At 42.0% G+C, this 24784-nt stretch overlaps 2 protein-coding genes across 5 annotated transcripts; one reads left to right on the top strand and one right to left on the bottom strand.

Moving 5' to 3' along the window:
- Positions 1–22: 22 nt before the first annotated feature.
- Positions 23–10177, top strand: HSPD1 (heat shock protein family D (Hsp60) member 1). 2 transcript variants are annotated; one of them, XM_049800539.1, is made up of 12 exons: positions 23–184; positions 970–1205; positions 4118–4370; positions 4833–4915; positions 5603–5698; positions 6015–6108; positions 6529–6697; positions 7065–7164; positions 8101–8346; positions 8701–8875; positions 9508–9686; positions 9778–10177. In XM_049800539.1, the coding sequence occupies exons 2-12, from the start codon at positions 1032–1034 to the stop codon at positions 9928–9930; spliced, it is 1722 nt and encodes a 573-aa protein (XP_049656496.1). In that variant the 5' UTR covers positions 23–184; positions 970–1031; the 3' UTR covers positions 9931–10177. The 2 variants fall into 2 exon arrangements, with proteins under 2 accessions (XP_049656496.1, XP_049656486.1); XM_049800529.1 differs by having other exon boundaries at positions 24–184; positions 1030–1205.
- A 58-nt stretch (positions 10178–10235) lies between these two features.
- On the bottom strand, positions 10236–24784 carry COQ10B (coenzyme Q10B). 3 transcript variants are annotated; one of them, XM_049800570.1, is made up of 6 exons: positions 24670–24781; positions 23874–24036; positions 20673–20819; positions 19042–19234; positions 15779–15880; positions 10236–12703 (listed from the first exon to the last, which is right to left on the bottom strand). In XM_049800570.1, exons 2-6 carry the CDS (start codon positions 23915–23917, stop codon positions 12536–12538), a joined length of 654 nt encoding a protein of 217 aa, XP_049656527.1. In that variant the 5' UTR covers positions 23918–24036; positions 24670–24781; the 3' UTR covers positions 10236–12535. The 3 variants fall into 3 exon arrangements, with proteins under 3 accessions (XP_049656527.1, XP_049656509.1, XP_049656517.1); XM_049800552.1 differs by lacking the exon at positions 23874–24036 and having other exon boundaries at positions 24670–24784; XM_049800560.1 differs by lacking the exon at positions 24670–24781 and having other exon boundaries at positions 23874–24421.

The following is a 24784-nucleotide window of genomic DNA, read 5'->3' as shown; positions in this document are numbered from 1 at the left end:
CGCGGCGGCTATGCTGGTTCCCGGGCCGGGCGGCGCGGAGCCCCACATGGGCCGGTGCCTGGCCGGGGGCGGGGCAGAGGTAGTGAGTGCCGAGCGCCTTCCCGCGCCCGCCCGCAGATCTGCCCGCTCAGCTTCGCGTCCGGACGGCGGAGGCGCCTGCTGTTCTTCCCCGCGCTGCCCGCAGGTGAGCGGGGCAGCACGGCGGCTGGCCCGGCCCGGCCCGGCCCGTTCCGTTTCGCCCTGCGGCAGCGGTTGCCGCCGGGGGGGAGGGGTGCCGGCGCCGTTAACGGCCAGGCCTGTTCCGAGGAGCGCGCGGCGCTGCCGGCCGCCCCCGCGCGCTGCGGAGGGGAGGGGAGGGGGGGAGAGGGGTGGTCGCGGGCTCGGGCCCTGGCTGTGGGGCGAGGGGGCCGGAGTGAGACCCGCGCACCCCCACCCGCGGGGGGGCGATGCCGGCGCGGCGCGGTGCGGTGCGGTCGGGCTGGCGGCAGGGGGCGAGCGGCTCTTGACCTTGCTGCGCCTGTCCGGGGCGGGCGGACACGTGCGGGCGGAGGCCCTCGGCCGCCCGGGGGGGGGCCGGCAGGGCCCGGCGCCCCTCCGCGCCGCGGGACGGTGGCCGCGGCCCTCCGGCTCTCGCCGTCCGTCCGGGCGGACGCTGCGGCCTGCCCTTGCGAGACGGGAGTCGGGCGCCGGTGCCGCAGCCGGTGGCCTCCGCGTCCCGCCGCGGGAAGCGGCCCGGTAGACGGAGTTGCTGGTGTCCCGCCGTGCCCCGGCGGGGCGGGCGGGGGCGGGGGTGTCGGAGCTGCGGCAGCCCGGACCTCGCGGTGAGGACCTTCCCCCCCACCCCCACCCCCCCCCCCCGGCCTGTTACTTGCGGTGGCCTGCGTGTCTCCGCTTCAGCTAGCCGAGAAGCTGGAAGTCGGTGCTCCCCTGCCCCACTTCCTGCATCCTTTTTCCCCTCTTTCATTCTAGGAGTAGCTGCGCAAAAACATAACGCTTGTATTTTCCTCTGGATTCGTTTTAATCTTCTAGACATGCTCCGTGTATCTACAGTACTCCGTCAGATAAGGCCGGTGTCCAGAGCACTCGCCCCCCATCTAACGCGAGCATATGCGAAAGATGTTAAGTTTGGAGCAGATGCTAGAGCTCTTATGCTTCAAGGAGTAGATCTTCTAGCAGATGCTGTAGCTGTCACCATGGGGCCAAAGGTAATGAAAGGTTTTGCATTTATTTTACGTTAATGCTTCGACCTGGTTGAAAACACCATAGTAGAAACCCGTGGTTAGTTTTCCCTCGGTAGAGCTGCATGATTGCCAACTGAAATGCAAAGATGTAGGGGTATGGACAGGCTACTGCGAGCAGCCACGTTCTCATTCTTGTCACCTGAACCGTGATGGTTGTGCATGTGTTTTTCACAGTAACAAATGTAAAATTAATTGGATCGCTGTGAAAAGTGCTGTATGTTGTTTTAAACAGTTTGAAGGTTAAGGGGATGTACATAATAGGTTACTGTGGCTCAGTTGATGGCCTGTAACAATACGCTAGAGAACTTAACTATCTGTATCATGAGGTGGGTTAATTAGCATGTGGTGGTTGTTGTTTTTATTACAAATTACGATTTTTGTACTGCTTCACCTTTTAGTATTAACAAGGTGAAAGAAATACTGAAAGCGTAGTGCTGAGTTTTCAGTTGGCTGGTAAATGTTACCAATTGAAGTGAAATTCCACAGCAGTGGCATTCATTTATGTTGCTTATAGGACAGAATATAGTGTATGACTCCCTGTAAGTTGTTTTGGAAAGCTAGCTACTGTATTCTGCATAGTCATGCAATGTGTAGCAAGGCTTGAAATGAGGTTCCTCTTTAAGGAAGGGACACTGATTTTCTTTGGGCTCACAGGAATATCTGTTCCATATAATAATGGCATATGCATGGTAGTTCTTCTCGAGGCTGCTCGACCTCTGTAAAATTTGTTTGTGTATTTCTTGCACGTTTTTGGTGCTCTGTTAGCTTTATTCAAAGGCAAAAATGCTGTAAGCTGAGCAGGTGAAGGTTAAGGAACAGTGACGTCAGCAAGCTGTGGCTGTTTTCCGTAAAGGAACAAAGTTTAAGTGCAGTCAGTTAATTTAACTCTTGTTTTTTTAGATCAGGCTGCTTTGTGAATGCCTAAGCTTAGTTCTAATGCACTGGTTAAAGGGCAGGTCCTGATGCAACTTACTGTAACCTTGTGAGGTTTTTGTTCCAGTGTTCTCACTTTATCTGCTGTTCTCCATGTATTTGTAGAAATGTAGGGATTGTACTATAATGCCTGATTCTGCTTCCAGCAGTTTTAAGAAATATCACTCTGGTGAGGAAACTTCCCTATGGCATTGTCCTATATTTAAAGAAATGTGGTTTGTAGTCTCCCACGATCTTTTTGATACTGCTGCCAACATGCTGATTATTTTGTCAGAACTAGTTTATGGGAGTGCTTGGATTCTTGATATGCGGGACCATCCAAAATGCATGTGTGTGTACTGGTGGTGTTCCATTTTTCAGAAACGCAGAAAAAAAAGTATTTGTGGAGTGCAGTTCCTTTACTGAGATAGGATATAAGCAGATTTTGTTGTGCCATTCTCCTCATAACTACCAAACAAATGTTTGGAATAAGACCATGTCAAAATACAGGATAAAATTAAGCAAAATAAGGAGAGACTACGTGAAGAACTTGCCGGTAGGAGGATCCCTCAGAGGTAGTTTTCTTACTCTTGAGGCACTTTTAGATTTAGGAGAAGTGCAGGTCAAATAAAATAGCAGTAAGAAGTCAGATTATGCATTATTTTGGCATAATTGTTTTGTAGCACAGAGTTAGAATTATGTAAGCTTTTTCACAAGTTCAACATCAGTAACTTAAGCTTAATATTTCCTTTGCAGTTTCTAGGGCTAGTTGTGTTTCAGAAGCAGCGTAGTCTCGTGCATGACAGGAATCCAAAGTCAGTTAAACCATTGAGGCAGATGTGAGTGGGCTCTGTGCAAGCAAGGAACACAGTGCACCATAGTGGTAGCATGCTGTATGGGAGTCCTTAGCTAGCTAGCTTGGCACGTGATCCAGATTCCGGTTGGAGCTGAAGTCGCGCTGGCCCGTGATCAGCTTCGTGATCAGCTTCGGCAGTGTCTCAGCAGGAGTCAGCGTGGTCGGCTCTGAGCTGGACCTGACAGGCCAGGTGAGGGGACCTGTGCAGGGTCAGCTGGGAGTGACAGTGGTCAGGTGGGGCAGTTACTCTCCCTTCCCCTCTTCCAACAGCTCCAGCTGTCAGGATAGCTGAAGAGTTTCAGGGCAGCAGTGGACCAGAGGTGGCTCCTTGCATCTCTGCTGCCTCCAGCTCAAACTGGAACATGATTGATTGGGGCAGCTATTCAAGCTATTGAGTTCATATCGGAACAAGCAATCCTCTTGTGTGGGTGCATCGGCCCTGTGTTCCCTGCATGGTCCGTATTAACTCTGTTCACATTGCATAGGGTAGTCCAGCTTTGTAGTTGACTGCAAGTGCGGTCTAAGAGAAGAAAGGCTTGTTAACTCGCAGTGTCTGAGAAACTGTTGCAACACATTAACACACATTTGTTAAGTATTCTCAGTTCTCTTTGCTAATCACTGATAAGGTTTGCAAGTCTCTGCTTTTTTTTTTTTTTCCCCCAGAACCTGCAATGAATTGAGCTTTGTATTACTCTTTTTCAGTCACAAACTTTTTACTGTGACTTGATGGAAATTTTGCAGATTTAGTTCATTATGCTTACTATATTTCAGTTTTAGGGGAAAATATCAGTGTTAGAGGGAAGCTCTTAAATTATTTTTCTCTGCAAAGCTAGTCTTACTAGCCCTCTGAGTCTGTGGTATTAAGTATTATGGCTGGGGAATGAAGCCTCATTCTGTGAAAGTATAAACCTTTTGAACCATTTTTCCAGTTTTGCAGAACCTTGGTAATGTTATGTGCTTGAAAAAAGTCCCAGGTGAAAGCTTTGTGCAAGGTGATGTTTCTGTTCAGCTGTGGCTGTTCAAAAGGGTCTTCATCTTCAGTTGAACTCTGAGTAACATGTTGTGGGTTGTGTGGCTTTGATTTAATATTTGTTCTTTGTTGCCTTAGGGAAGAACAGTTATTATTGAACAAAGCTGGGGAAGTCCCAAAGTGACAAAAGATGGTGTGACAGTAGCAAAGGCAATTGACTTGAAAGACAAATACAAAAATATTGGAGCCAGGTTAGTTCAAGATGTTGCCAACAATACAAATGAAGAAGCAGGAGATGGTACCACTACTGCAACGGTGCTTGCACGTGCTATTGCCAAGGAAGGCTTTGAGAAGATCAGCAAAGGAGCTAATCCAGTAGAAATCAGGAGGGGTAATGTTTCTTCCCTTGTTTTTAATGTTTAATCACTGTTTATTTTTCATATCCCAAATTTGACTGGCTTCCTGAATTAAGTTGCCCTCTTTTTGCAGAGCCACATAAAGTTTTATATGAAGAGCGATGCATAAAGAACCCACTTGTTTCTGTATGTTACTTACTCTGAACAATTCTTCATTTTTCTAATCTTTTTACTATTTTATATATGGTGAACTTGTTTAATTTGAAGTATGTCACACCAATTCCAAAAAATGATTGCTTTGTATACAAATGACAATATGGAACTAGAACTGGCCGTTGCTTGTTTTTGAACCTGCAAACTTGATGCATTTTTGTAATGTGGACTTTGGTTTGAAACTTAACCTGTTTGTGGTTTGTCGTTTGGTTGGTTTTGGGTTTTTTTCCTTCTATGCTGTATACCTTGTTTTGTTCACTCACAAGTATTCTGCTCATCTTTAGGGGTGATGCTTGCAGTTGATGCGATCATAGCTGAACTGAAGAAGCTGTCTAAACCTGTTACAACTCCAGAAGAAATTGCACAGGTAAAAAAAAAAAAAAAAAAAAAAAAAAAAAAAAAAAATACTTAAACCAAGTTTATATAGCTATTCTTCAGAATGTTTTGTGAAGTCAGGTTTAATGGAGTTGGGTTGTGTGTGTATGACACCTGGGTATTTTTCTTTATATCAAGATTCAGAGTATGTTTCATTGAATGATCTTTATGGTAACACTTTGATTTTCTTGAGTTATTTAAAATTCCCAGTATTCTGCCTACAATTACACTGCTACAAGTTAGTTCAGAAGTAGGTAGTTTTACTCATCTTCAAGTTTCATTCCAAAATGTGGTCTTAAAGCATAAATTAGGAAGAACTCGGAAAGCAAAGCTGTGTTTGTGGATGGGAGGTGATGGCAGACTTCTGGGGGTGTGGCGGATCTCCTGTGGGAGGTTCAGGTTGAGGTGGGTGCCCAGCTGGGTCTCAGGCACCAGGTGTTTTGGCCTTCGTGGCTTATTTCTCCCCACGGCCGTAGATTCAGATGGCCTGTGTGTGCTGCCTGAGCCCAGTGCTTGAGCTGCCCTTCTAACCGAGTTCTTGGGTCCTGGTGTGGGTGTGCCATGGTCAGCTGCTCTGTCTAGTCAGGAAATGTGAGAATTGAAAATGGTTGGTTTTCTTTATAGCGAGGAAACAGATCACTTGTATTGTGAAATGAGATTAAATGGGTTACTGTTTCAGGTTGCCACAATATCAGCAAATGGAGATCAGGAAATCGGCAATATAATCTCTGATGCAATGAAAAAAGTTGGACGAAAGGGTGTGATCACTGTCAAGGTAAGAAGTGGCCAACATACGGACTAAGTGCAAAGTGACTGTCTCTTCTCCAGTTAGGGCTGGCTTTTGTGGCATGTGATGTAGCTGCTGCTGCTCACATACGATATCCCACCCTAATTCCTCCCTCCCCAGCTCCTTTAGATCAGGGTTTGGTTGCTGTTCCCTCTTAAAATCCTTTTCTTTTGAAGGGAAGCACATAAAACTGACGTGTGGTGCAGACCCTTTCATTCCATTGTGCATAGTATGCTAAAACTATACTTGTACTTTTGGTAGTAGATAAGGGATCTTTAATGTAGATTTTCTTGTATCTAAACAGGATGGAAAAACTCTAAATGATGAATTGGAAATCATTGAGGGTATGAAATTTGACAGAGGCTACATATCTCCATATTTTATTAATACAACCAAAGGTGAGTTAATAACACGTGTCAAATACCTCACAGTGGCTCTTGTAAGTTAGAAATAATGGTACCCGTTTTAAAGACTTCACAATCTGTTACAGTATGTACCACAGCAAATGGGGGGGGGGGGGGGGGGAGGGATGTCCTTCCCCATCAGCCACTCTTAACTCTTGGTAAAAGCTTGGAGTCTTGGGGTTTTTTTTTCTTCTCTGCTAAGTGTGGATAGTGTCCGTGCTAACATCAAGCTGGCCCTGCAACACTCCAGCACAATGTAGAATTTGAAAGTGGAGTCTTGGAGAAAACAATTTGTGTCTCTCTTTAATGTCATTGAAAAGTGCAATAGTTGCTCCAGAGTAGCTCCTTAAGTTTGAGAATGCTTTATATGTTTTGATAACTGGATTGTTCAGATAATGCATGTTGTTTCTGCAGGGCAGAAATGTGAATTCCAGGACGCTTATGTTCTAATCAGTGAAAAGAAAATTTCTAGTGTACAGTCCATAGTTCCAGCTCTTGAAATTGCCAATTCTCACCGCAAACCTTTGGTCATTATTGCTGAAGATGTTGATGGAGAGGCCCTCAGCACTCTCGTCTTGAACAGGTGAGGCTTAAAATCCATACTTTTAGGCAAATACTTCTTTTCTTTCTTTCTTCTTTTTGCATTTTCAACCTTTTAAAGGAATACACACAAAAGTGTGTATTTGAATTTGCTACGGTGAAGTGCTGTTGTCTGTTCTCTTACCAAGTACCAAAGAAGCAGCAGTTTTTATACATTGCCATACTTTGCATCAGTTCGGACGGAACTTCCGTTGTTTCCTAACTACCTTTTTGAGCAAAACCAGCTCAGTTCATGAAGGTCTCGTTGTTTGCTTGATTGTTAGAGCTGTGTACTGCAGTAATTGGTTTTAGTAATTAGACTCGTTCTCTGAATACATGTGGAGTGTTGCTCTCTGAATTCTTCTCTTCAGACTGAAGGTTGGTCTTCAGGTTGTTGCTGTAAAAGCACCAGGTTTTGGCGACAACAGGAAAAACCAGCTTAAGGATATGGCAATTGCTACTGGTGGTGCTGTAAGTAATGATGCTTTAACTGGCTTTTTGCTCTAAGATATGCTAATGGTATTTAAGGTGGTAAAGAATGTATATTTTTAGGTCTATGGCTTGTATTTGCTGTGTTGCAGGCTGTGTCCTGTTCTTTCAAATATGTAACAGTAACTCTAATGTTTGAATCTTTGTAATTCTTTTTAAATGCGAATATTGATAATTGCTGTGTAATACAGCGCTGAGCAACCATGAGTAATATGTCTTTTTAACTCATTGAAGTTACACGCAATTTTCTTGCCGCATTTAGGTTGTTAAGGCAAAGGAGGAACTTCAAGGGAATTTCTTTAGAGATACCAAAGCTTTCTTGCTGCCTTATAAAACTGATTGTCTCACAGTTGCCCGGACTCGAGTATGGCAAATACAATTCTTTTAAATGTTTGGAATAGACTGGATAATTTTCTGCTGTACTCAACTTCTCAAATAGTTGATGAGCTGATTAGTCTCCCTTTATGCTGCCTTTTTTTATACACAGTTCAAAATCATAGCATGATACCAGGATCCAAAGGTGGTTATTGAAATGAAACTTGATGTTTAAGCTAACTGGAGCACAAAGTAACAAACGTGCAAACTCTATTCTAAAGTCAGTTTAGTGCCTATATTAATAACTCCTCAAAATACAAGGAAGACTCTGTAACACAACTCTACTTTCCAGGCACTTTGAATCGGTGAGTTACACTAGTCAGTCATGAGCAAGAAGTTGGCAGCTCCTCATTCCGTGTGGGCCAGTTTGTGAGGTACTTGCACGCCTGGACTGTGTTAGGAGAAGGGAAGAGTTTCATTCAACTCGGCTGCAGTAGTGTGACTATTTTGCACTGTTAGCCTGTTGTGTGTGTGTGTGTCTATAAATAGAAAATCTGTGTATGGAGAGCTGTGAATTCCAACTTTTCGTGTGGTTTGTTTCAGGTGTTTGGAGAAGAGGGTTTGAGCCTAAACGTGGAAGATATTCAGCCTCATGACTTTGGTAAAGTTGGAGAGGTCATTGTGACAAAAGATGACACCATGCTTCTAAAGGGCAAGGGTGAAAAGGCTCAAATTGAAAAACGTATTCAAGAAATTATCGAACAGCTAGAAGTTACCACAAGTGAATATGAAAAAGAGAAACTGAATGAGCGATTGGCCAAACTCTCTGATGGAGTAGCAGTATTGAAGGTGAGAAGTTAAACGTCTTAGGAAAGGGGTGGTATTGGTCCTTTATTACCAATCTAAGTTACCGCTGTGTGGTTGTCTCGTAATCTTAGCCATTGATTTAGGAGTTTGGCTTCTTACAGTGCTACGCTTTGGTATTAAGAACTTGATGAAATAATAAACTAAAACTGTGTTTAGGTTTTTTGAGTGCTGAGGTACAAAAGAACGCTGCTGGTATGGGAGAGGATGGGTTTGCTGTAGCACTTTTCAGTTAATGATTCCAGTTGGCCATTTCATTTTGCGGCAGCAGTTCCATAGCCACCAGTGCTCTCCTGCCCGGGCTCCTTGTGCGGACCTTGATGTGTGGCTTGCTTGTAGGTTGGTGGCACAAGTGATGTTGAAGTGAATGAGAAGAAAGACAGAGTTACTGATGCCCTGAATGCGACCCGTGCTGCCGTAGAGGAAGGCATTGTTCCAGGTGGTGGCTGTGCATTGCTTCGCTGCATTCCAGCATTAGATGCCTTAGCTCCAGCCAACGAAGATCAGAAAATTGGTAAATTACTTGAACGTGTGTGTGGAAGTGTTAAGAATAGACTTTCTTCTGTCCTGAGGCTTTGTAAGATTAAATACCAATTGCTTTCAGTGCGTTTTTAGTTACTTGATCTTTAGAACCTTGTATCGCCTTGGTATGGTGGTCTCTGCTTTACAGTGGGAAGGAGCTTTCGCTGTGTCCCTGACTTGGGTGTGAAAGAGCCAATACCAATAAAGCAGCAGTACCCCCTGCAAAGAATTGCAAACTGTTGAAGGAAGAATTGAGTTGATGGTTACAACCATTGCAGACAGGCATAAAAATTGAAAAATGCCTAAGAGACTGTGTGGCACATCAAATGGAAAAAAGCTTTGTACCATGTTACAGTAATAATACTCCTCCTTACTAGCTTTTGCAGAAGTAAAACTAAAACGTGAATATCCTACAAATATTTCGTTTGTTGGCAAATGTCAAGTAGCAGAGAACTCTCTTTCCCTGGAACTGATACAAAGAGCTTATGCTCTTGCTCAGAGGGTTCTCTCTTTTTGTGTTGACCTCTGGCAACATGTGCCTCATGTGCCAACACATGAGCGTGTGCCTTGGCAGTAGGAGCAGTGTTATGTATTATGTAATGCTAAACATACTTTTTCTTATAGGCATTGAGATAATAAAGAGAACACTGAAAATCCCAGCAATGACTATTGCAAAGAATGCAGGTGTTGAAGGATCATTAATAGTTGAAAAAATCCTGCAGAGTCCATCGGAAGTTGGCTATGATGCAATGCTTGGGGACTTTGTAAATATGGTAGAAAAAGGAATCATAGACCCCACGAAGGTAACCTAAAATAGTCTTAATTCTCAGCTTTCCGCCCTCCCACCTCGTGTGATAGTCAGCAGGTACTCAGTTATTTCTTTTCTATTTGTAGGTTGTGAGAACTGCTCTAATGGATGCTGCAGGTGTTGCGTCTCTCTTATCAACAGCAGAAGCAGTGGTGACTGAAATTCCTAAAGAAGAAAAGGAGCCAGCAATGGGAGGAATGGGTGGGATGGGTGGTGGAATGGGAGGTGGGATGTTCTAATTCCTGGGATAGGGATGCATCATGAGCTGTGCTGTTTAAGACTGACAGTTCTGACTTCAAAAACTTCAGCTGTCAGTGCGAGAGGGTGGATAGTGACTGAAGTGAGGCTGGTGTTTAAAAGAATCACTGTAACCATCAGTTACCGGATTTCATTTAACACATGTGTAATTGTTTACAGTCATTGTCCATGCCTACAGATAATTTATTTTGTATTTTTTGAATAAAGACATTTGTACATTCCTGATAACTGGGTGCAAGATCCATCTACCAAGGTCCTGATTTAAACTTAATTAAGGCACTTGATATTCTGTTTCAGAGTTTATTGGTGCTTGCCAGTACTAGGAAGAACTTGGAAGCCACTGTGCGTGAGACTAAACAATTGTGTACAAAGTAGGCAAATATACAGTTATGTGACCTTTATGTAATAAAACAAACTGCTCAAAAGTTACAAAATGTATCACCTTATTCACCTGCACACAAAGCCATAGTCATGGGAGAATCCTGACAATCTGCTGCTGCTTCTAACATTTACTAGAAATCTGACACTTGTGCTTGGAAATGATAAGCCATTTCCCTCCGGGAAACATTCCTTGGGCTAGAATGTTTCTCAGAAATACAAGTGACTTCAATTTTGGCAAGAAATATCTAAGCTGAACTGACACTGCAGTTCTTTGAAATATTAAACAATGCAATGAAAGTAAGGCACGTGCTCTGGACTTTGTTTTGCCCTGTCTATACTGCTTGTTTCCTGTGCTGGAACAGGCCCAGTGCATTGTTCACAGTCGGGGGGGGGGGAAGTGCGCTAAGGGTAGGAGATGGGTAAGTCATCCTTGTTAAGAAAGGGTTGTGGGGTTTTTAAATACTTCTCTTGCTCAGGTGTGGTATGTGGTTACCTCCTTGCCTTGAGACTTCCAGTCTTGTCTTCCAGCTTTCTGGCTAGTAGTGGGCTCCAGGATTTAGTTTGAATTATTTTGCACTAGATGCTGCTTTACCCTTAAAAGTGACAGCTTTGCGACCTAATGTGTTCTTTAACCTGACCTAGCCTGGTACCTAAACTTTTCTGCTTGCTTTTCAACTCTGCTTTCCAGACTTCAAAATAGTGGTGTTCCCAGACTTGTGTATGTTTATCTCCGATTGACTCAACATAGGAAATTACAACTTCACAGTGCTGTAAAACTGACCTCTTAATCCAGCTGTCACTTTCCCCAGCTTTCTACCTTTAATCAGAACTATCCTTCATAGATAGGATGTGTGAAATTTCAATTGCTCTTTCCTGAAAACTGTCTTAACTTTTAGCTTGAAGTTATCAGCCCTGTGTGAGACTGCTTCAGGGCTGTCTATCCAGAACCCTCCCTTCCTCTGCTATTTAATACACTATTCTGTAGCAACCATGTGGATGACACTTTGGAGAAAGGACCAGCTCCAACACCTGATGTGAAGCTTTACTTAATTTCAGTAAGGAAATGGGGTAGTGAAGGCAGCGTATAGACAGGATTTAAACTCGGTTAAAACTTAACATTTCTTCAGAGACTAGAAAGAGAATACTAATATCAGGAAGAGAACTACTGAAAATGAATTCAATCAAAATGGCTGGTACCATCATAATGGACTGATAATTAAATGGTAATATGGTACTGAAAAAAATCTTAAGAACTAAGATTAGCTCTCTATTGTATGGTTTTTAATGATAACTGGCCTTGGGTGTGCTTGTCTGCAGTAAGTGGAGGACATCTTGTTCCTTCCAGGGAGGACAGCACTGTGGTACAATGTTGTGAATCCCTGCCCGAGTTCTCAAAGAGGTAACGTTTACTTGAAGTTGTGTTGGAACTGGGAACTGCTTGCATTAGACAAGATACATCTACCATAACCTAACTGCGATGTGTAACAGCGAAACTGACAGGTAGGCAAGTTAAGCCTGCCCAACGTGACTATGAATTGAAGTATCTAGAGCCCAGGCAGCTGAGAACCGTGGGCTATAGCTGAAACTGCTGCATTGCAATTACAGTGGTACTTATGTATTGTGTACCCCTTACGTTTAACATCTGAAAACTCAGGAGTGTTCAGGCTGTATTGTTTTTCCTGTTGCAGTTGCTGGTCAGAATTCAACAGCAGCTGGAGACTCCCGAGTTACACTTGTCGTTCATTTGGATTAAAAGCACCTGCGGCTTGATGCCTGATAAACTGTTCATACTCCCCAAAGCCAGAATGTCAGTTTCCTTTCTGGTGGCCGGGTTGACTGTTGATGCTGTTAAGTTAGATTCACACTACTAATAACTTAAACTTGAGTTAATATGTTACAATGCTGAAAAAAACATAAGCTTGGATAAGGCAGAACTTACACTGTGATTACACAAACCATTTGGCAAGTTGATGAATGGCAGCCTGAGATGTGTTACAGTAGCTGCCAATTGTCTGTTACTGATAACACTTTTTAAGTTGCACTTGATTGTAGCTTGAACTTTCTATATACACGCATGGCCGAACAAGTGTGTTTGGTACAGTATGAAATCACACACAAAGGTCAGATATGAAATAGGCGCCCCAAAGGCGGAGCGTGGCATCTCTTGTACAAATGAAGTGTACAAACAAGTTTATAATTTGCCTTTTACGTGTGATGAACTTCATGAAGCATTAGCTCCCGAGGTATGCTTGTTTCTGGGCCATGGAGTTTGGATGCTCTTCTTTCAAAGGCAGCTACCATCTGCTTTACCACTTCATCAAAAAATAGTGTAGCCAGTTTTGAGTGTAGAAGTGAACGAAATTCAAAAGAAACCTGTTTAAAAAATAGAGAAAAATAGTTTTTCCTGTATCTACTGTTGAAGTAAAATGCTGTTACAAATAGCCAACTTCATCAAAGAATCCAGTTAGTCTGTAAGTAAGCCGTGGGAGAGAGAACAGTTAAAACTGAGCTGTAGGGGAGGGTGTCTGTGAAGAAAAGCCTAATCTGTGGTCAGAGGTCCCTGAGCTTTTCCATTAGAAGAATCATTCAGTTCTCTGAAGTAATAATTCCATTTATCTAAATTAACTGTATTTTACTTAATATGTAACGCATCACAAAATGTAAGTAAAAGATTTGGGATAATGAAAAGCTATTGACAAACAATAACTCAGTTACTTTGCACACAGAATTCACTTGGGGGACAAAAGTTGGCTGAAGAAAATCCTGCATGGCAAGACAGAATACTTACAGGTAAGCTGCAGCAAACACAAGAGATATGTAAAAGCAGCTCAAAATAGCTGCCTATTAAATACCAACATTTTTAATTAATCTTTCCATCTTGGTAGCTGTAGTTACGGTATGTTCAAACAAGAGCCATTTGCTGACTAAACCTACAAATTTGGTTTTGTGTGCTGTACCCCCTACCTGAACGCCTTCCGCTCTCGACCTTTGCTGTCCTGACACAGGCAGTCAGGTTCAGAGTACAGGCGTACTGGTTAAGTCCTCTGTACGAAGCCCTTGGGCCTCCTACTGCAGTGCTCAGAACTTAGCTTCTGCATTTTCTTTCAACTACTGAACCTTGCAGTTAAACTGAAGCTACTGCAGCAGTTAACAGTTATGGCAGGGGAGCTGGCTTTCTCCACCCTCAAAAGAAAGGTCACTTTTATGTCAAACAGCCTTCAATTATGCTTTTGTGCTGTGCTGGCCTTCAGTCTAGTTAAATAAGGCTCCCCTAAGGCTATGTTATCACATTGTTTTGGAACACACAGCTTCCCAAAATGATTACAGAATTTTCAGGAAAACAAATGGGTTACTCTTCTGTGACTTTTACCATCACTCCTGCTACAGCATGTCTTTTGGACTGAGATTTAAGTATTTTTGTCATTCCTGAGAAAGCAGCAGATTAAATGCCAAACAGAACAAATACAGCTTCTCTCAAATTGCTTCTGAGTAATGCATGTTAACTGTGAAACAGTAGCACAGAAGTAATTAAACTACTTGGACTGTAAGCCAAGTGTAGCTTCATTTACATTTGCTTGACCTCAAGCATCAGTAAAATTAACATGCCTTTTGAAAGTCTGAGAGTTGTCATTTAGAGCATTTAGAGTTTTGCAGAACAGGGATTATGAGTTTGGCATCGAGTTCAGTAACTGTGTAAAACTTGAGGTGTGGCATACATTTACAAAGTTTGCAGATGGTAAAAATGGTGTTGTGCTTCAATCTATGTACCAAATCATTTAAGAACCGAAACCAAACGAGAAAAGTTCCCTGCTGTATGTATATGTCTCCTGGAATCAGGCTGGCAAAACAGGATACAGTGGCTTGTGGGAACCAGCATAACCCAAACCTCAATTTACATTTTCTAAAGCAAACAAGCATTCTTGAAATCAAAGTTTTCTCTTGAATATCTGTAATTGCATGGTATGTTTTGAGAAGTTTGTTATGAAATGCTTATCATCCCCATCTGCACAGGCCCAGAGGCAAGCAACACAGCAGGTTAGTAACTACCAAGGGTTAGAGTCCTTAAGGACTTGCCTTTGTGAGGCAACCAGCGGCTCAGCTGGCTGCATTTGTTTCTACTACCCCAAAATGGGGTAAGCAGTAAGAAGTATCAATAGCGTTTCCCCAAGAAAGTGAAAATACCCATTTTAAGTCCAGTTTTGACTCCCTTTAACTGAAGTTCTTGACCTGAAATGTCAAAAAGTGGCTTTGGGTTGGGGGGGGGTGGGGGAGGGGGACGGGAAGTTTTCCTCACAGACTCAGTGTTTAGTTTATAGGGTTTAAACACTTGCTTAATTCAAGTTTTCTCAACTGATTTATGGCTTGGGTTAAAAACTAGCTTAGGTACTGGTTAGCAGCAGGAACTGGCACTTATTTGCCTGGAGAAATTCAAATACCATGAGCAAATAACATGCAAATATCGTTGGCAAATCCCATGAGAGATGTATTCTTTTGAGTGCCTATAGATTCATTTTTACTGTTGAACTGTATGAAGTGCAATAGAGCAATAAGCTGAAAGTTATTAACCAACCCAAGGAGATTAACGTGCTAGTTTACAAATATTACAAAAAGCTCTTTTTCCTACTTACAGAAGATAATTTTTTTAAGAGAGTATCCCAGCAGATGGCAGCAGGATCAACCCATTTCTGTGTACTTTTGTAGCCTGTTCTGAACCCCAGCTTAGTTACGTGCTCAAAGCAACACCTACTCTTAACACTATAAAACGTAAGAAAAAAATGTGATGACAGACTAAATAGACAAAATGAAAAAGCAATAACCTGAGTGGAAAAAAACTTGTCTAGGAGTAACAGGCTAAATCAGATAGTGGATTTCAAAAGCAATAGTTTTGAGCTGCAGTGATATCCCATCACAGAGTAGAAAGACAGCAAAAATCTATTATACTGGTATTACAGAAGGAAGCAGTAAGACTTAAAATACATGAAAAAGTAAAATTGGAAGCCAGGAAATTAAATTGACCAAACTGCAGGCCAAACAGGACAGAAGGGAGAACACCTACCTTCTGGTACCCAGAGCACTTAGGTTCTAGAGTATTTAAAAGAAATAGCAAAATAAGTTTAGCAGTTCTCCCTCTGTATTTGACTGTTTAAAAACTTCAGCATGTTTAGAATTGTATGGTGAGAGATACCAGTCCCTAGACTGTTTCGTGATATGTGGACACCTCACAGAAGACTGCTGTCTCTAAAGGACACTGTAGTGGTTTCCATGTAGTAAAGTTGGCAAAAAATTTTTTGGATAGTAGTGACTAAAACTAACTTGTTTTCTATGTGTATGTGTTTTAAAAAAAAATTAGTACCAGGCATTAAAAAAAAAAAGAAAAAAAGGCACAGCTGAAGGTACCGTTTCCATGCCCTGTTCCTAGTATGTCATTGTCTTAATTACAGTACTTACTGAAAAATCCAATGTACATGTCCTTGGATAACCAGGGATACCTGGGCTGAAACGCCACACCGTTTCCAAGTGATTAAATAGTTTTCCATCTGTGCAGGATGCCTAAAATGAAGTTTAAAAAGTCAAGCTACACCGAGGCTTTTGCAGATACGGCAAATCAGTATTACTGAAGTTTTCATTTGCATTTTGTTAGACAGTGAAGGTCATGGTATAGTTAAAATTGTTCTTATAGTGCAGCCAGTATGAGATCCCATTTGTACAGTGTCATTTACAGCAAAATAATTTAATTACTTTTAAGGGAGAGGAAAAACTGTTCCATTGAGAGTCATAAAACAGATCTCTAGCATGATGCATAGAACACCAAAATAATGCTAATGCTATATACCAGAATTTTGAACCACACTGCTTTCAGCAAAGGACATGGATATTTACTGGGTTTGTATTTTTTTTTTTTTTTTCATTACATGTATAGAATGTTTTATATACTGATATACAAACTGGTAGTCCTGGGCTATAGGAATGCTTAGCATCAAAACAAACCTGATTGAAGACAAACTCCAAACATCTTCTGTCACAAGATACTATTGTGATCAAGAACTACCACAAAGTCAGTAAGACTATACGTTCAAGTCCATAATCAGGTTATATGTTGGCTTTTAGTTACCGGCAAGCCACATATGATCCTCCTTTAAAACAATGAAGTCTTTGCAGTAGTTGGCTTCATAGTTTTCACCACCATAGGGTCCTTATTTTTACTCATTTTGCTTTTAGCACTGTGTGGCTATATTTATAATAGAAAAAGATTGAAAGGCATATACTCCAAAATCATCCAAATACATAATCTCAGTTGGCTTGGAATATCTAGAGAGAATTTCTGTAACTTTTTTAAACTCTTTTTTTTACAAGTTCTTACTGTTACCACAAGCAGCTCTGCTCCAACAAGGCCGCCCATGATGAATAGGTGTTGTCTGTGGTTTGAAACCCATGGTAAGGTAAGCCATCTCAAAGACTAATCAGCAGTACAAAAATGCCTACATTTTTCTGCCCAGGAATGAGAGGCAGTGCCTTGCTACTTCTACAGAAAGGGGAGGAGTAGAGAGAAGAGTAGACACAAAGAGCTGGGCTTGGTTTCCTGCTGCTGCCAAAAGGGCAGGAAGAATGGGAAAATTGCCAGTGTGTCCCCCTTGCTCACAACCTTATAAGTAGCAAACTCACTCTGTGCTTTCCTCTGTGGCAAGAGCTGCTGCTACCATTCTGATTTTTCCATTGCTCAAGCACTGCTGCTGTAAGCAACAAATCTGTGCTCATTTTGTTGCCACCAGTAGCCCGCTATGTTAGACCACCATTCATGCTGCCTTTGCCGAGTTATTTCTGAGGACAGTGAAGTATTCCAAACACACAGTCACTTCTCTAGAAATGTTCCTACCATTATATGAACAAAATTTAAACTTCTAGGAAAAACAATCCCAGCAGAGAAAATGCTAATAAGTCTAGGAGGAGGAAATCTAAAGAAACTGTTCTCCTCGCCACTTTCATGATCTTTTCTGAGACAAGAAATCCTCTTCTGAGTGAATTGGAGGGGAAAAAGAGTTGGTAAGCCAATCTGATAGCTATGTAAAAGGAAAAAGCCAGTCTTGTCAGGGATGAGTAGAAAGGAAAAGCCTTTTACAAAGTCAGTATGTAAAATGCAGCTTTTCCATTGTAGCTGTTCAACTTTCTTAATAAAAGGAGAAAGGTATTCTTTTTTCTTTCCAGAATCAGTAAGTACCTTGAATAAAGGCACTCGGCATATTCCCCTTCCAATTCTTGTCTCCCTGTACTTAAGAGACCCCGTTTGTTTTGAGCAGTGTCTCTTAAGAGGAAGCCTAGAAAAGGATATCCAAACAATTATATTGAACAGCAATCAACTATTGTAATTCCACTAGTTACTCCAAAAAAATAGTCAAGATCTGCCATATGAAGGGAGAGGCAGTTTTGCTGTAAGGAGTCTGTTCTGTGCTCTTCCTAACCAAAACCAGATTCAAATATATAAGGCAAACTAGTCAGAAGATCCGGACCTCATTTAAAATTTCTCCCTTGACATTTTTAATTATTGCTCTTGAAAAGCTGAAAGGAGGGTAAACAAAATTGCTTCCCTTCTGAACAAATTAATTCTAAGAATGGACTTTAAATCCACTCTTCTCTCTTCTCATCAATACACTGAATCACAAGTTCTTCAGCAGATCCTACACTTAAGTTTAAGACTTCTCGTATTAGCTAGGTGTACTGGGTCTGGCTGAGATGGAGTTAATACTCCCCATAGCAGCCCTCATAGCGCTGTGCTCTGCATCAGTAGCTAGAAAGGTGTTGATAACACACCAGTGTTTTGGCTACTGCTGAGCAGTGTTGGCACAGCATCAAGGCTGGCTCTCCAACATTTTTGCCCTCCCCTCAATGGCAGGCTGGGGCAGGGCAAGATCTTGGGAGGGGACATAACCAGGACAGCTGACCTAAACTAACCAAACAGATATTCCATACCATATGACGTCAGCTCAGATATAAAAGCTAAGTAAAGGGAGACAGAAGGGAGGGCATTTTTGTCTTCCAGAGCAACCACTACGCATACTGAAGCCCTGCTTCCCAAGAAACGGCTAGACATCGCCTGTTGATGGGAAGTAGAGAATAACATAATTTGTTTTTTCTTTGCTTTCGTGCGTGCAACCTTTGCTATCACTTTATTCAACTGTCCTTATCTTGACCCACGAGCCTTTTGTTGTATTTTCTCCCCCCCCGTCCAGTTGAGGAGGGGGAGTGATAGAGCAGCTTTGGTGGGCACCTGGCATCCAACCAGGGTCAACCCACCACACTAGGTAAAAATCTCAGAAGTAAAGTAATGCAGATATCAATTTTGCTAAGGCATCAGAAGCTACAGTTGTCAAAGATAACTTTGAAGTCAGTATTAATTTTGCATTTAGAGGGGTTTGGGCAACATTTTAACAAAAACAAATAAAAATGGTATATCTTCATTAATGGCTGCTAGTTTCTCCAGCAAAAGAAAATTAAAAAGCAATTCCTCCCCCACCTCATTTGGCAGCTTATGTTTTAAAAGCACATTCAAATTCTCTCCTGTTAACCTAAGTCTTTAAATAGAAACAACACAAGTTTTGAGCCACACAAAGCACTTCCAGCATCAATTTTTTCTTGAAGCACCAGTGAATTATTTGAATTTCAACAAACAAAAGTTACAGAAAGCTACAGCTAAGGAGAAAAAAGAAAAAAGTTACCTTAACTAAATGTGGTCTCACTAGGGTAACAACTGATGTATACCTCTCTACTACAGGAGGGAATCCTATTTCTAGCTGTGCTTTGCAGTATCCAGAGCGCTTTGATAATATATCTGACTTTTTACACCAAGGCACAAATAGTTTGTAATTCTCCACAACAGCAACAACTTCATACATTTCCTGCATAGAATACCTGGAAACAGAAACATGAACATTAATTACAAGGTATTTTAACTTCAACTTCAGTATTAAAAAGTTTCAAAGATTATATAAATGGCAGTTTGGAAAGTGAACATACAGTCACCTGAAAACACTACCACTGTTTTTGGAAATTAAACTGGTAAAAGTCTTTGCATAAAGATGCAAAACACCACACACAACATCCAGCAGTAAAGTTAGTGAACAGTGAACCTGGTGTCTGCTACTTTCTGCAATATCAGGTAAATACATGTACATTTCAAATGGAAAAACAGTGTTTCCAGCACAGTTGTGTCTTCATTTAAGTAGATCTTAGACATTCCACATAAAGAATCCACACTTCATGGCTACCAAGAAAAGGTGTATCAAAACTAAAGTACTATATTTCATTGTGTTTAAATAGAGCAACACTACTTTCTTTCTTTTAGCCCAAATAATTAATAAATTAATAAATAATAATAAAAAAAATACATGCAGTGGAAAAAACTCGCAGCATCACAGAGTGGCTGAAGTTGGAAGGGACCTCTGGAGGCCCCTGCTCAAGGATACTGAAATTGTATGAAAGAATATGATGGCAACATTTTAGTTGCTTCTACGGTAACATGGCAAAGTATTACATAGCTATGGTTTTTAATTTTTAGTTCTGACTCAGAAAAGAATTGAAGCCCATGCTTAATTCCATCTGTGTTTAAAATGAAGCATATGTTCACCAGTACTCAACAGAGACTACTATTGGACAAAGGCTCTTTTTAAGTGACTATGCAAAATCTGTTGCAGTTCAAGAACCATCACATAACTGACTGTTAAGCATAGTCAAAAAAACCTGTGCTAATGAACAAATAGTTCATACTATTGTGGACCAGAGACTGGGGGCAGATCCCGGTCTTGTCAAATTAACTGGAATTTTCCCACTAGCTTTAAGGCAAACAGTATTTCAAAATCTTTTTTTTATGTGCCTAAGTTTCTTCATCACACAACTAATTATTTTCCTTCTTTTAAAGGAAGAAGAAAATCTTGAGATGTATAACATAATGTAAGTGCAAACATTAGCATGTATTTGGGACAGAAAGGAACAAACAGAGTTTTCACACCTGTTGGTTTATTCCCATTTCAGCAAATGAAATTAATAGTGTATTCTTCCCTTTCTGGGTTGTTTGTTTTGTCATGGAATAGAAGGATTATTTCTACTATTTCTTTCTATGGGGCAAGGGTTTTAGGTTCCTACATTTTTTGTACTCAGTTTCAGACTGGAAAAGCCTGATCTCTACAAATTCTGAAAGTCAAAACTCCTTCCCAGTCTCCAACTGGGCAGAGTCATAGGGACATGTGTCTTCAGGGATGCTCAGTCTTTGAAATTCCAGTGTTTTGAATTAATCACAGCAAACACAAAATCAATAAGCATATAAAGTTTCTTTCCACATGTCTATACAAACCCTATAATTCTTCTTTCAGAATATTCTTTTCTTTTATTTACTAGTGGTGCAGCAATGTTGAAGAAAGTTCTTGAAAAGGTATGGCTCATTACAGGTACTTGCAAAGAAGAAATTCTGGTCATCAGAATACCACAAGAAGCCAAGTGCCTGCAACAGTGAAAATGCTTTTAGATGTGTTTCATATCAGCAAAATAAATAACAACAAATTCAGGTGAGACAATCTGTTGTATAACATTCCAGAAAATGTCAGATTCAGATGGAGAAACAAAGGCTCATAATAGTATACATACTGTTAAAAACACAAGGGGGATTTTTGTTTTTTCCCTTAGGAGAAAACTAAAAATAGCCCCCAGTCACAAAAAAAGTAACTGGCAGAGTAAAATAGAAAAGGCCCTATTAAATGTTGACTTCATGGCAGCCTGAGCTCCTGTACAAGCCTCATATGCACTTAATTTGCAGAACAGGCTTTCTTAATAGCAAAATCAAGGAAGAGAATGTTCTAATTGGAGATAAAACCTGAGCTTTGCTTTAATCCCTCTGTTTCCATCCTTCCCTCAAAAGGACAGTTTCATTTTGAAAGTCCTTTCAGAAAGTGAATTGCTTACCCAGCTTTCAAAACTTCCTTCAGAAAAATCATGCAAAGCCTTGGACACAGTGTTTTTATCCATAAAATATAACAAATAACCTTTAAAAATGCTAGTAATTCTAAGATTGCACCTCAGTGTTCTCTGTCAGTGAACATCTACACTAAAATCTAACAAATATTAATTGTGATTAATAGGTCTGTTCTGCTAAATTGTTGGTTTTGCCTACATCAAGTCAGTTAAGATGCAAAATGCTAGCTCAAAAGTTCTGATTTTTGCCACCAGGGAGTTAAAAATGCCACTATTTTCTGTCAGTGATTCTACAAACATAAGCTGAAAAGCAACCTAGGTCTTATACTGTCCTTTCTCTAATTAAACAATCAGGATTGCACTTCTGCATTCAAAAAATGGAACCAATATTCCCCACTTAGCATTAAGGCTTGTTTGGTGGTTTGTTTGGTTGTTTTGGTGGTTTTTTGAACACAATTAACATGTAGATGCAATTTTTTAGTAACAACCAAAGTAGTCTAGCAAATTACAGTTACCAATTTTAAACAATTAAAATTATTATTAACAAGTTTTTAAAAAATCATCATAACTGAATTCTAAAGAAACACAGTAATAACCGGGGACTGACCACATTAGCTTATATAGTCACTGCATTAGGAGACAGGCAAGTAATAAATTGAGTATAGAATTTAGAGGAAAATAATCATCAGCAGCAGCTTATTAGAAACAATCCGTACAGACTTTTTTAAAAAAAATACGCAACTGTGATACGAAGCAAGGTCACTGACAACAGAGATTGTAATCACTGCAGTTGAAAAGGAATTACTTAAGATGGGACAGAAGTATTGTGTCAAAATTAAGAAAGAATAGGTGGACTTTAAAGGTCTTTGGATAAACTGTGCAAACGTTTGCAACTGTATCTCAAGGGATGTGGACGCAGTCTGGTTTTTTTCCACACAGACTGGACAAGACTGTTAAGGAAAAACATTATTTTGACAGAAATGCTGGAAGGGTGCCAGTAACATTGTAGCTGCCTCAACCAGATTCATAGAAAGTGTTCAAATGTTTGGACCAGACCTCATTCTAGAGAGCTATTTTAAATTGCTTTCTCCATGTGGGGCTATGTATAGTATACAGTCCAAACTAGTTGCCAGGTTTCTTCACTTGGTTTGGTTTTTACTGTAATGCTATGCCAGTGTATTTTTCCATACAGTTTTATCTAGAGTTATCTCTACGAATAATCTTTTAGCTGCTGTTAAGACAACGTCCTTTTCACAAATATATTGCCATTCAAGGAAGGCAAGGCTAAGAGAGGTTATAATGCTAACAAACGTGGTGACACTTCATCGCTCTCCTGATTTTATCTGAGGAAAAACAGATGCTATGAGAATATGCTGGGCTCAGTCCTGTTCAGGAAAGCATACTTCTTCAAGAAATCATAAAAGCACAGATTTCAACAGACTGGCACACATATTTTTGTAAACCTGATCAAGGCCACAGAAGAAAAGCCAAGGCTGTACTAGAATTCAGACACACCTACCACCTCTGTATTTATCCTCTGACAGTGATACAACCATACCCACTCACACTGCCTTCACTGGCATCATTGAATTCCTGCCACTCGCTGTTTTCTCTCTAAACATTTGGGCACTGATCACAATATCACCTCACTTCCATGACCGGAAAAGGAAGCATTTACTGGTGTACGGTATACATACCCAAGAGATCTATATTCAGTGATTATTTTTAATAGCTACAAAATTTTCTAAGCCTAAAGATTAACATATTTTTTAAAAAAGGGATCTCGAACTCCTGACTGTAAAGACTCAAATTAGTGGCAAGGGCATGACAGGGCAATTGTGTTTACTGTTATCCCAACTGTTACTTCCGTAAGGTTAGTGGTATCTGATGGCCATTTTATGGTCTGTGAGACATGAGTTATCTCATTCAAATTTTGTCAACAGCTGTTCACATCCCCAAAAATGAGCGTTGCCAACAAGTGTCCTCATTAGCATCTCGGTCTGAATAAGCACAAGAGACCAATTTACCACCTGAGTCCTTGAACTCTGCTATTCAGCACCGTAAGGGGTCCACCGAGTTGACAACAGGTACAGAATGTACACCAATGACAACTGCAAGATGTGAAAGCATACGCAGCACCGTTTTGGATTCAGCTTGCACTTGCTTTAAAACCAGCTGCCAAGATTCTTGTGGCTTACACTAGAAACATTTTGAAACTTAGGTTTGCAACCAGTTACTTAATGAGTTTCCTTATGCTGAACACCCTTCCCGGTAATTGCTTTTGCCCTCAAGACTTTAATATATTACTTTAAAAAACAGCAGTGTTGCTTACCAGGATTGAACTATTGTAATATTGCAAACACATCCTAAAGATTAAGAAACAAAGGATATACAGTAAGAAACATGGTCCAAGTAAGATGACTTTATACCACTGCGCAATAGCAATTATGTCAAATGACTGCTTGAAATTTGACATCATGAACCAATCTCTATTCCACTTTTTCACTATTTTTATGAGGATGACAATAAGACTGAATTTAACAGAGAAACACAGCAGCACAGCCATAAGAGTAGTAACAGGTTAAACCTTTTTCCTCCTAAGATTTTCAAATTGCAGTCTTTCTCTCTCATCTGTGTTTTCTTTTTCTTCCAGCTACAAGATCAACTCTTCTCCCAAAGCATATTTTGCTTCTCAAGTTGTTCCAGCCAGCCTTACATGTGATCAGGGGATAAGGAACTTGTTGCATTATCTGAAGTGGAAAACATCTGGGCGTTTTACTCAGTTTCTAATTTCTTTCATGGATTGCTTGCAGTTATGCAGTTGGCTCAAGCAAAGAAGAGGCAAGTTTACAACCTGAAAATCGTTTGTTCTTCCCCCGACACTGACCGCGCCGAAAGGAGCCGAGGACATCCCAGCCGCCCCCGCCCCCGGAACGCAGAGCCGGGGGCGACCTGGCAGCACCTTCCCTCTCCCCTTCCCCGAAGCCACCAGCTTCCACCCGGGGCGGCACCGGGCAGCGCCACGGTCCCCCGGGCGGGGCTCGCCGGGCAGGGGCTCGCCCAGCACCGCCCCGCGGGGCTACAGGCAGCCCGGGAGCGTTCACTCTGGAGCGTACTGAGGCACCGCCCGCCTCAGGCGGCCCCACCCCGCCCCCAGGCCCGAGCCCGGGCCCGGCCCCGGCCCTGGCCGCGGCGCCCCGGGGCGACGGAGAGGCCGCTCGGCGGGCGGAGGGGAGCCGGGGCGGCCGGCCGCGCCGAGGGGCGGTGCGGCGGCGGGGCCCCGGGACGGCATGCCACCCGCCGCGGCGGTGGGAGGAGCCGTGGCAGGGCCCCGGCCGTCCCCCCCGCGGCCACTCCGCCTCGCCTCGCCTCGCCCCGCGTACCTGACAGCGGCCGCGCGCGGCGGCGGAGCGGCGGCGAGCCCACCGGCTAGCGCCTTGCCGAGCGCCCGGCCGCTCCGCGCCATCTCGGGCCCCGCTCCTCACCGGCTGCCCCGCC

This window comes from Accipiter gentilis, chromosome 1, assembly GCF_929443795.1.
Source record: "Accipiter gentilis chromosome 1, bAccGen1.1, whole genome shotgun sequence".
Lineage (NCBI taxonomy): Eukaryota > Metazoa > Chordata > Aves > Accipitriformes > Accipitridae > Astur > Astur gentilis.
This window is presented reverse-complemented; position numbering and strand designations above follow the sequence as displayed.

Coding starts and splice junctions, on each gene's coding strand:
- HSPD1 (XM_049800539.1), top strand. CDS start 1,032: ATGCTCCGTGTATCTACAGTACTCCGTCAGATAAGGCCGGTGTCCAGA. Junction 4,916..5,602: donor CTCCAGAAGAAATTGCACAG/GTAAAAAAAAAA, acceptor TTACTGTTTCAG/GTTGCCACAATATCAGCAAA. Junction 6,698..7,064: donor AGCACTCTCGTCTTGAACAG/GTGAGGCTTAAA, acceptor TCTTCTCTTCAG/ACTGAAGGTTGGTCTTCAGG.
- COQ10B (XM_049800552.1), bottom strand. CDS start 24,752: ATGGCGCGGAGCGGCCGGGCGCTCGGCAAGGCGCTAGCCGGTGGGCTC. Junction 20,820..24,669: donor CCGCGCGCGGCCGCTGTCAG/GTACGCGGGGCG, acceptor TCACTGTTGCAG/GCACTTGGCTTCTTGTGGTA. Junction 12,704..15,778: donor CATGTACATTGGATTTTTCA/GTAAGTACTGTA, acceptor TTTTTTAAACAG/GTTTCTTTTGAATTTCGTTC.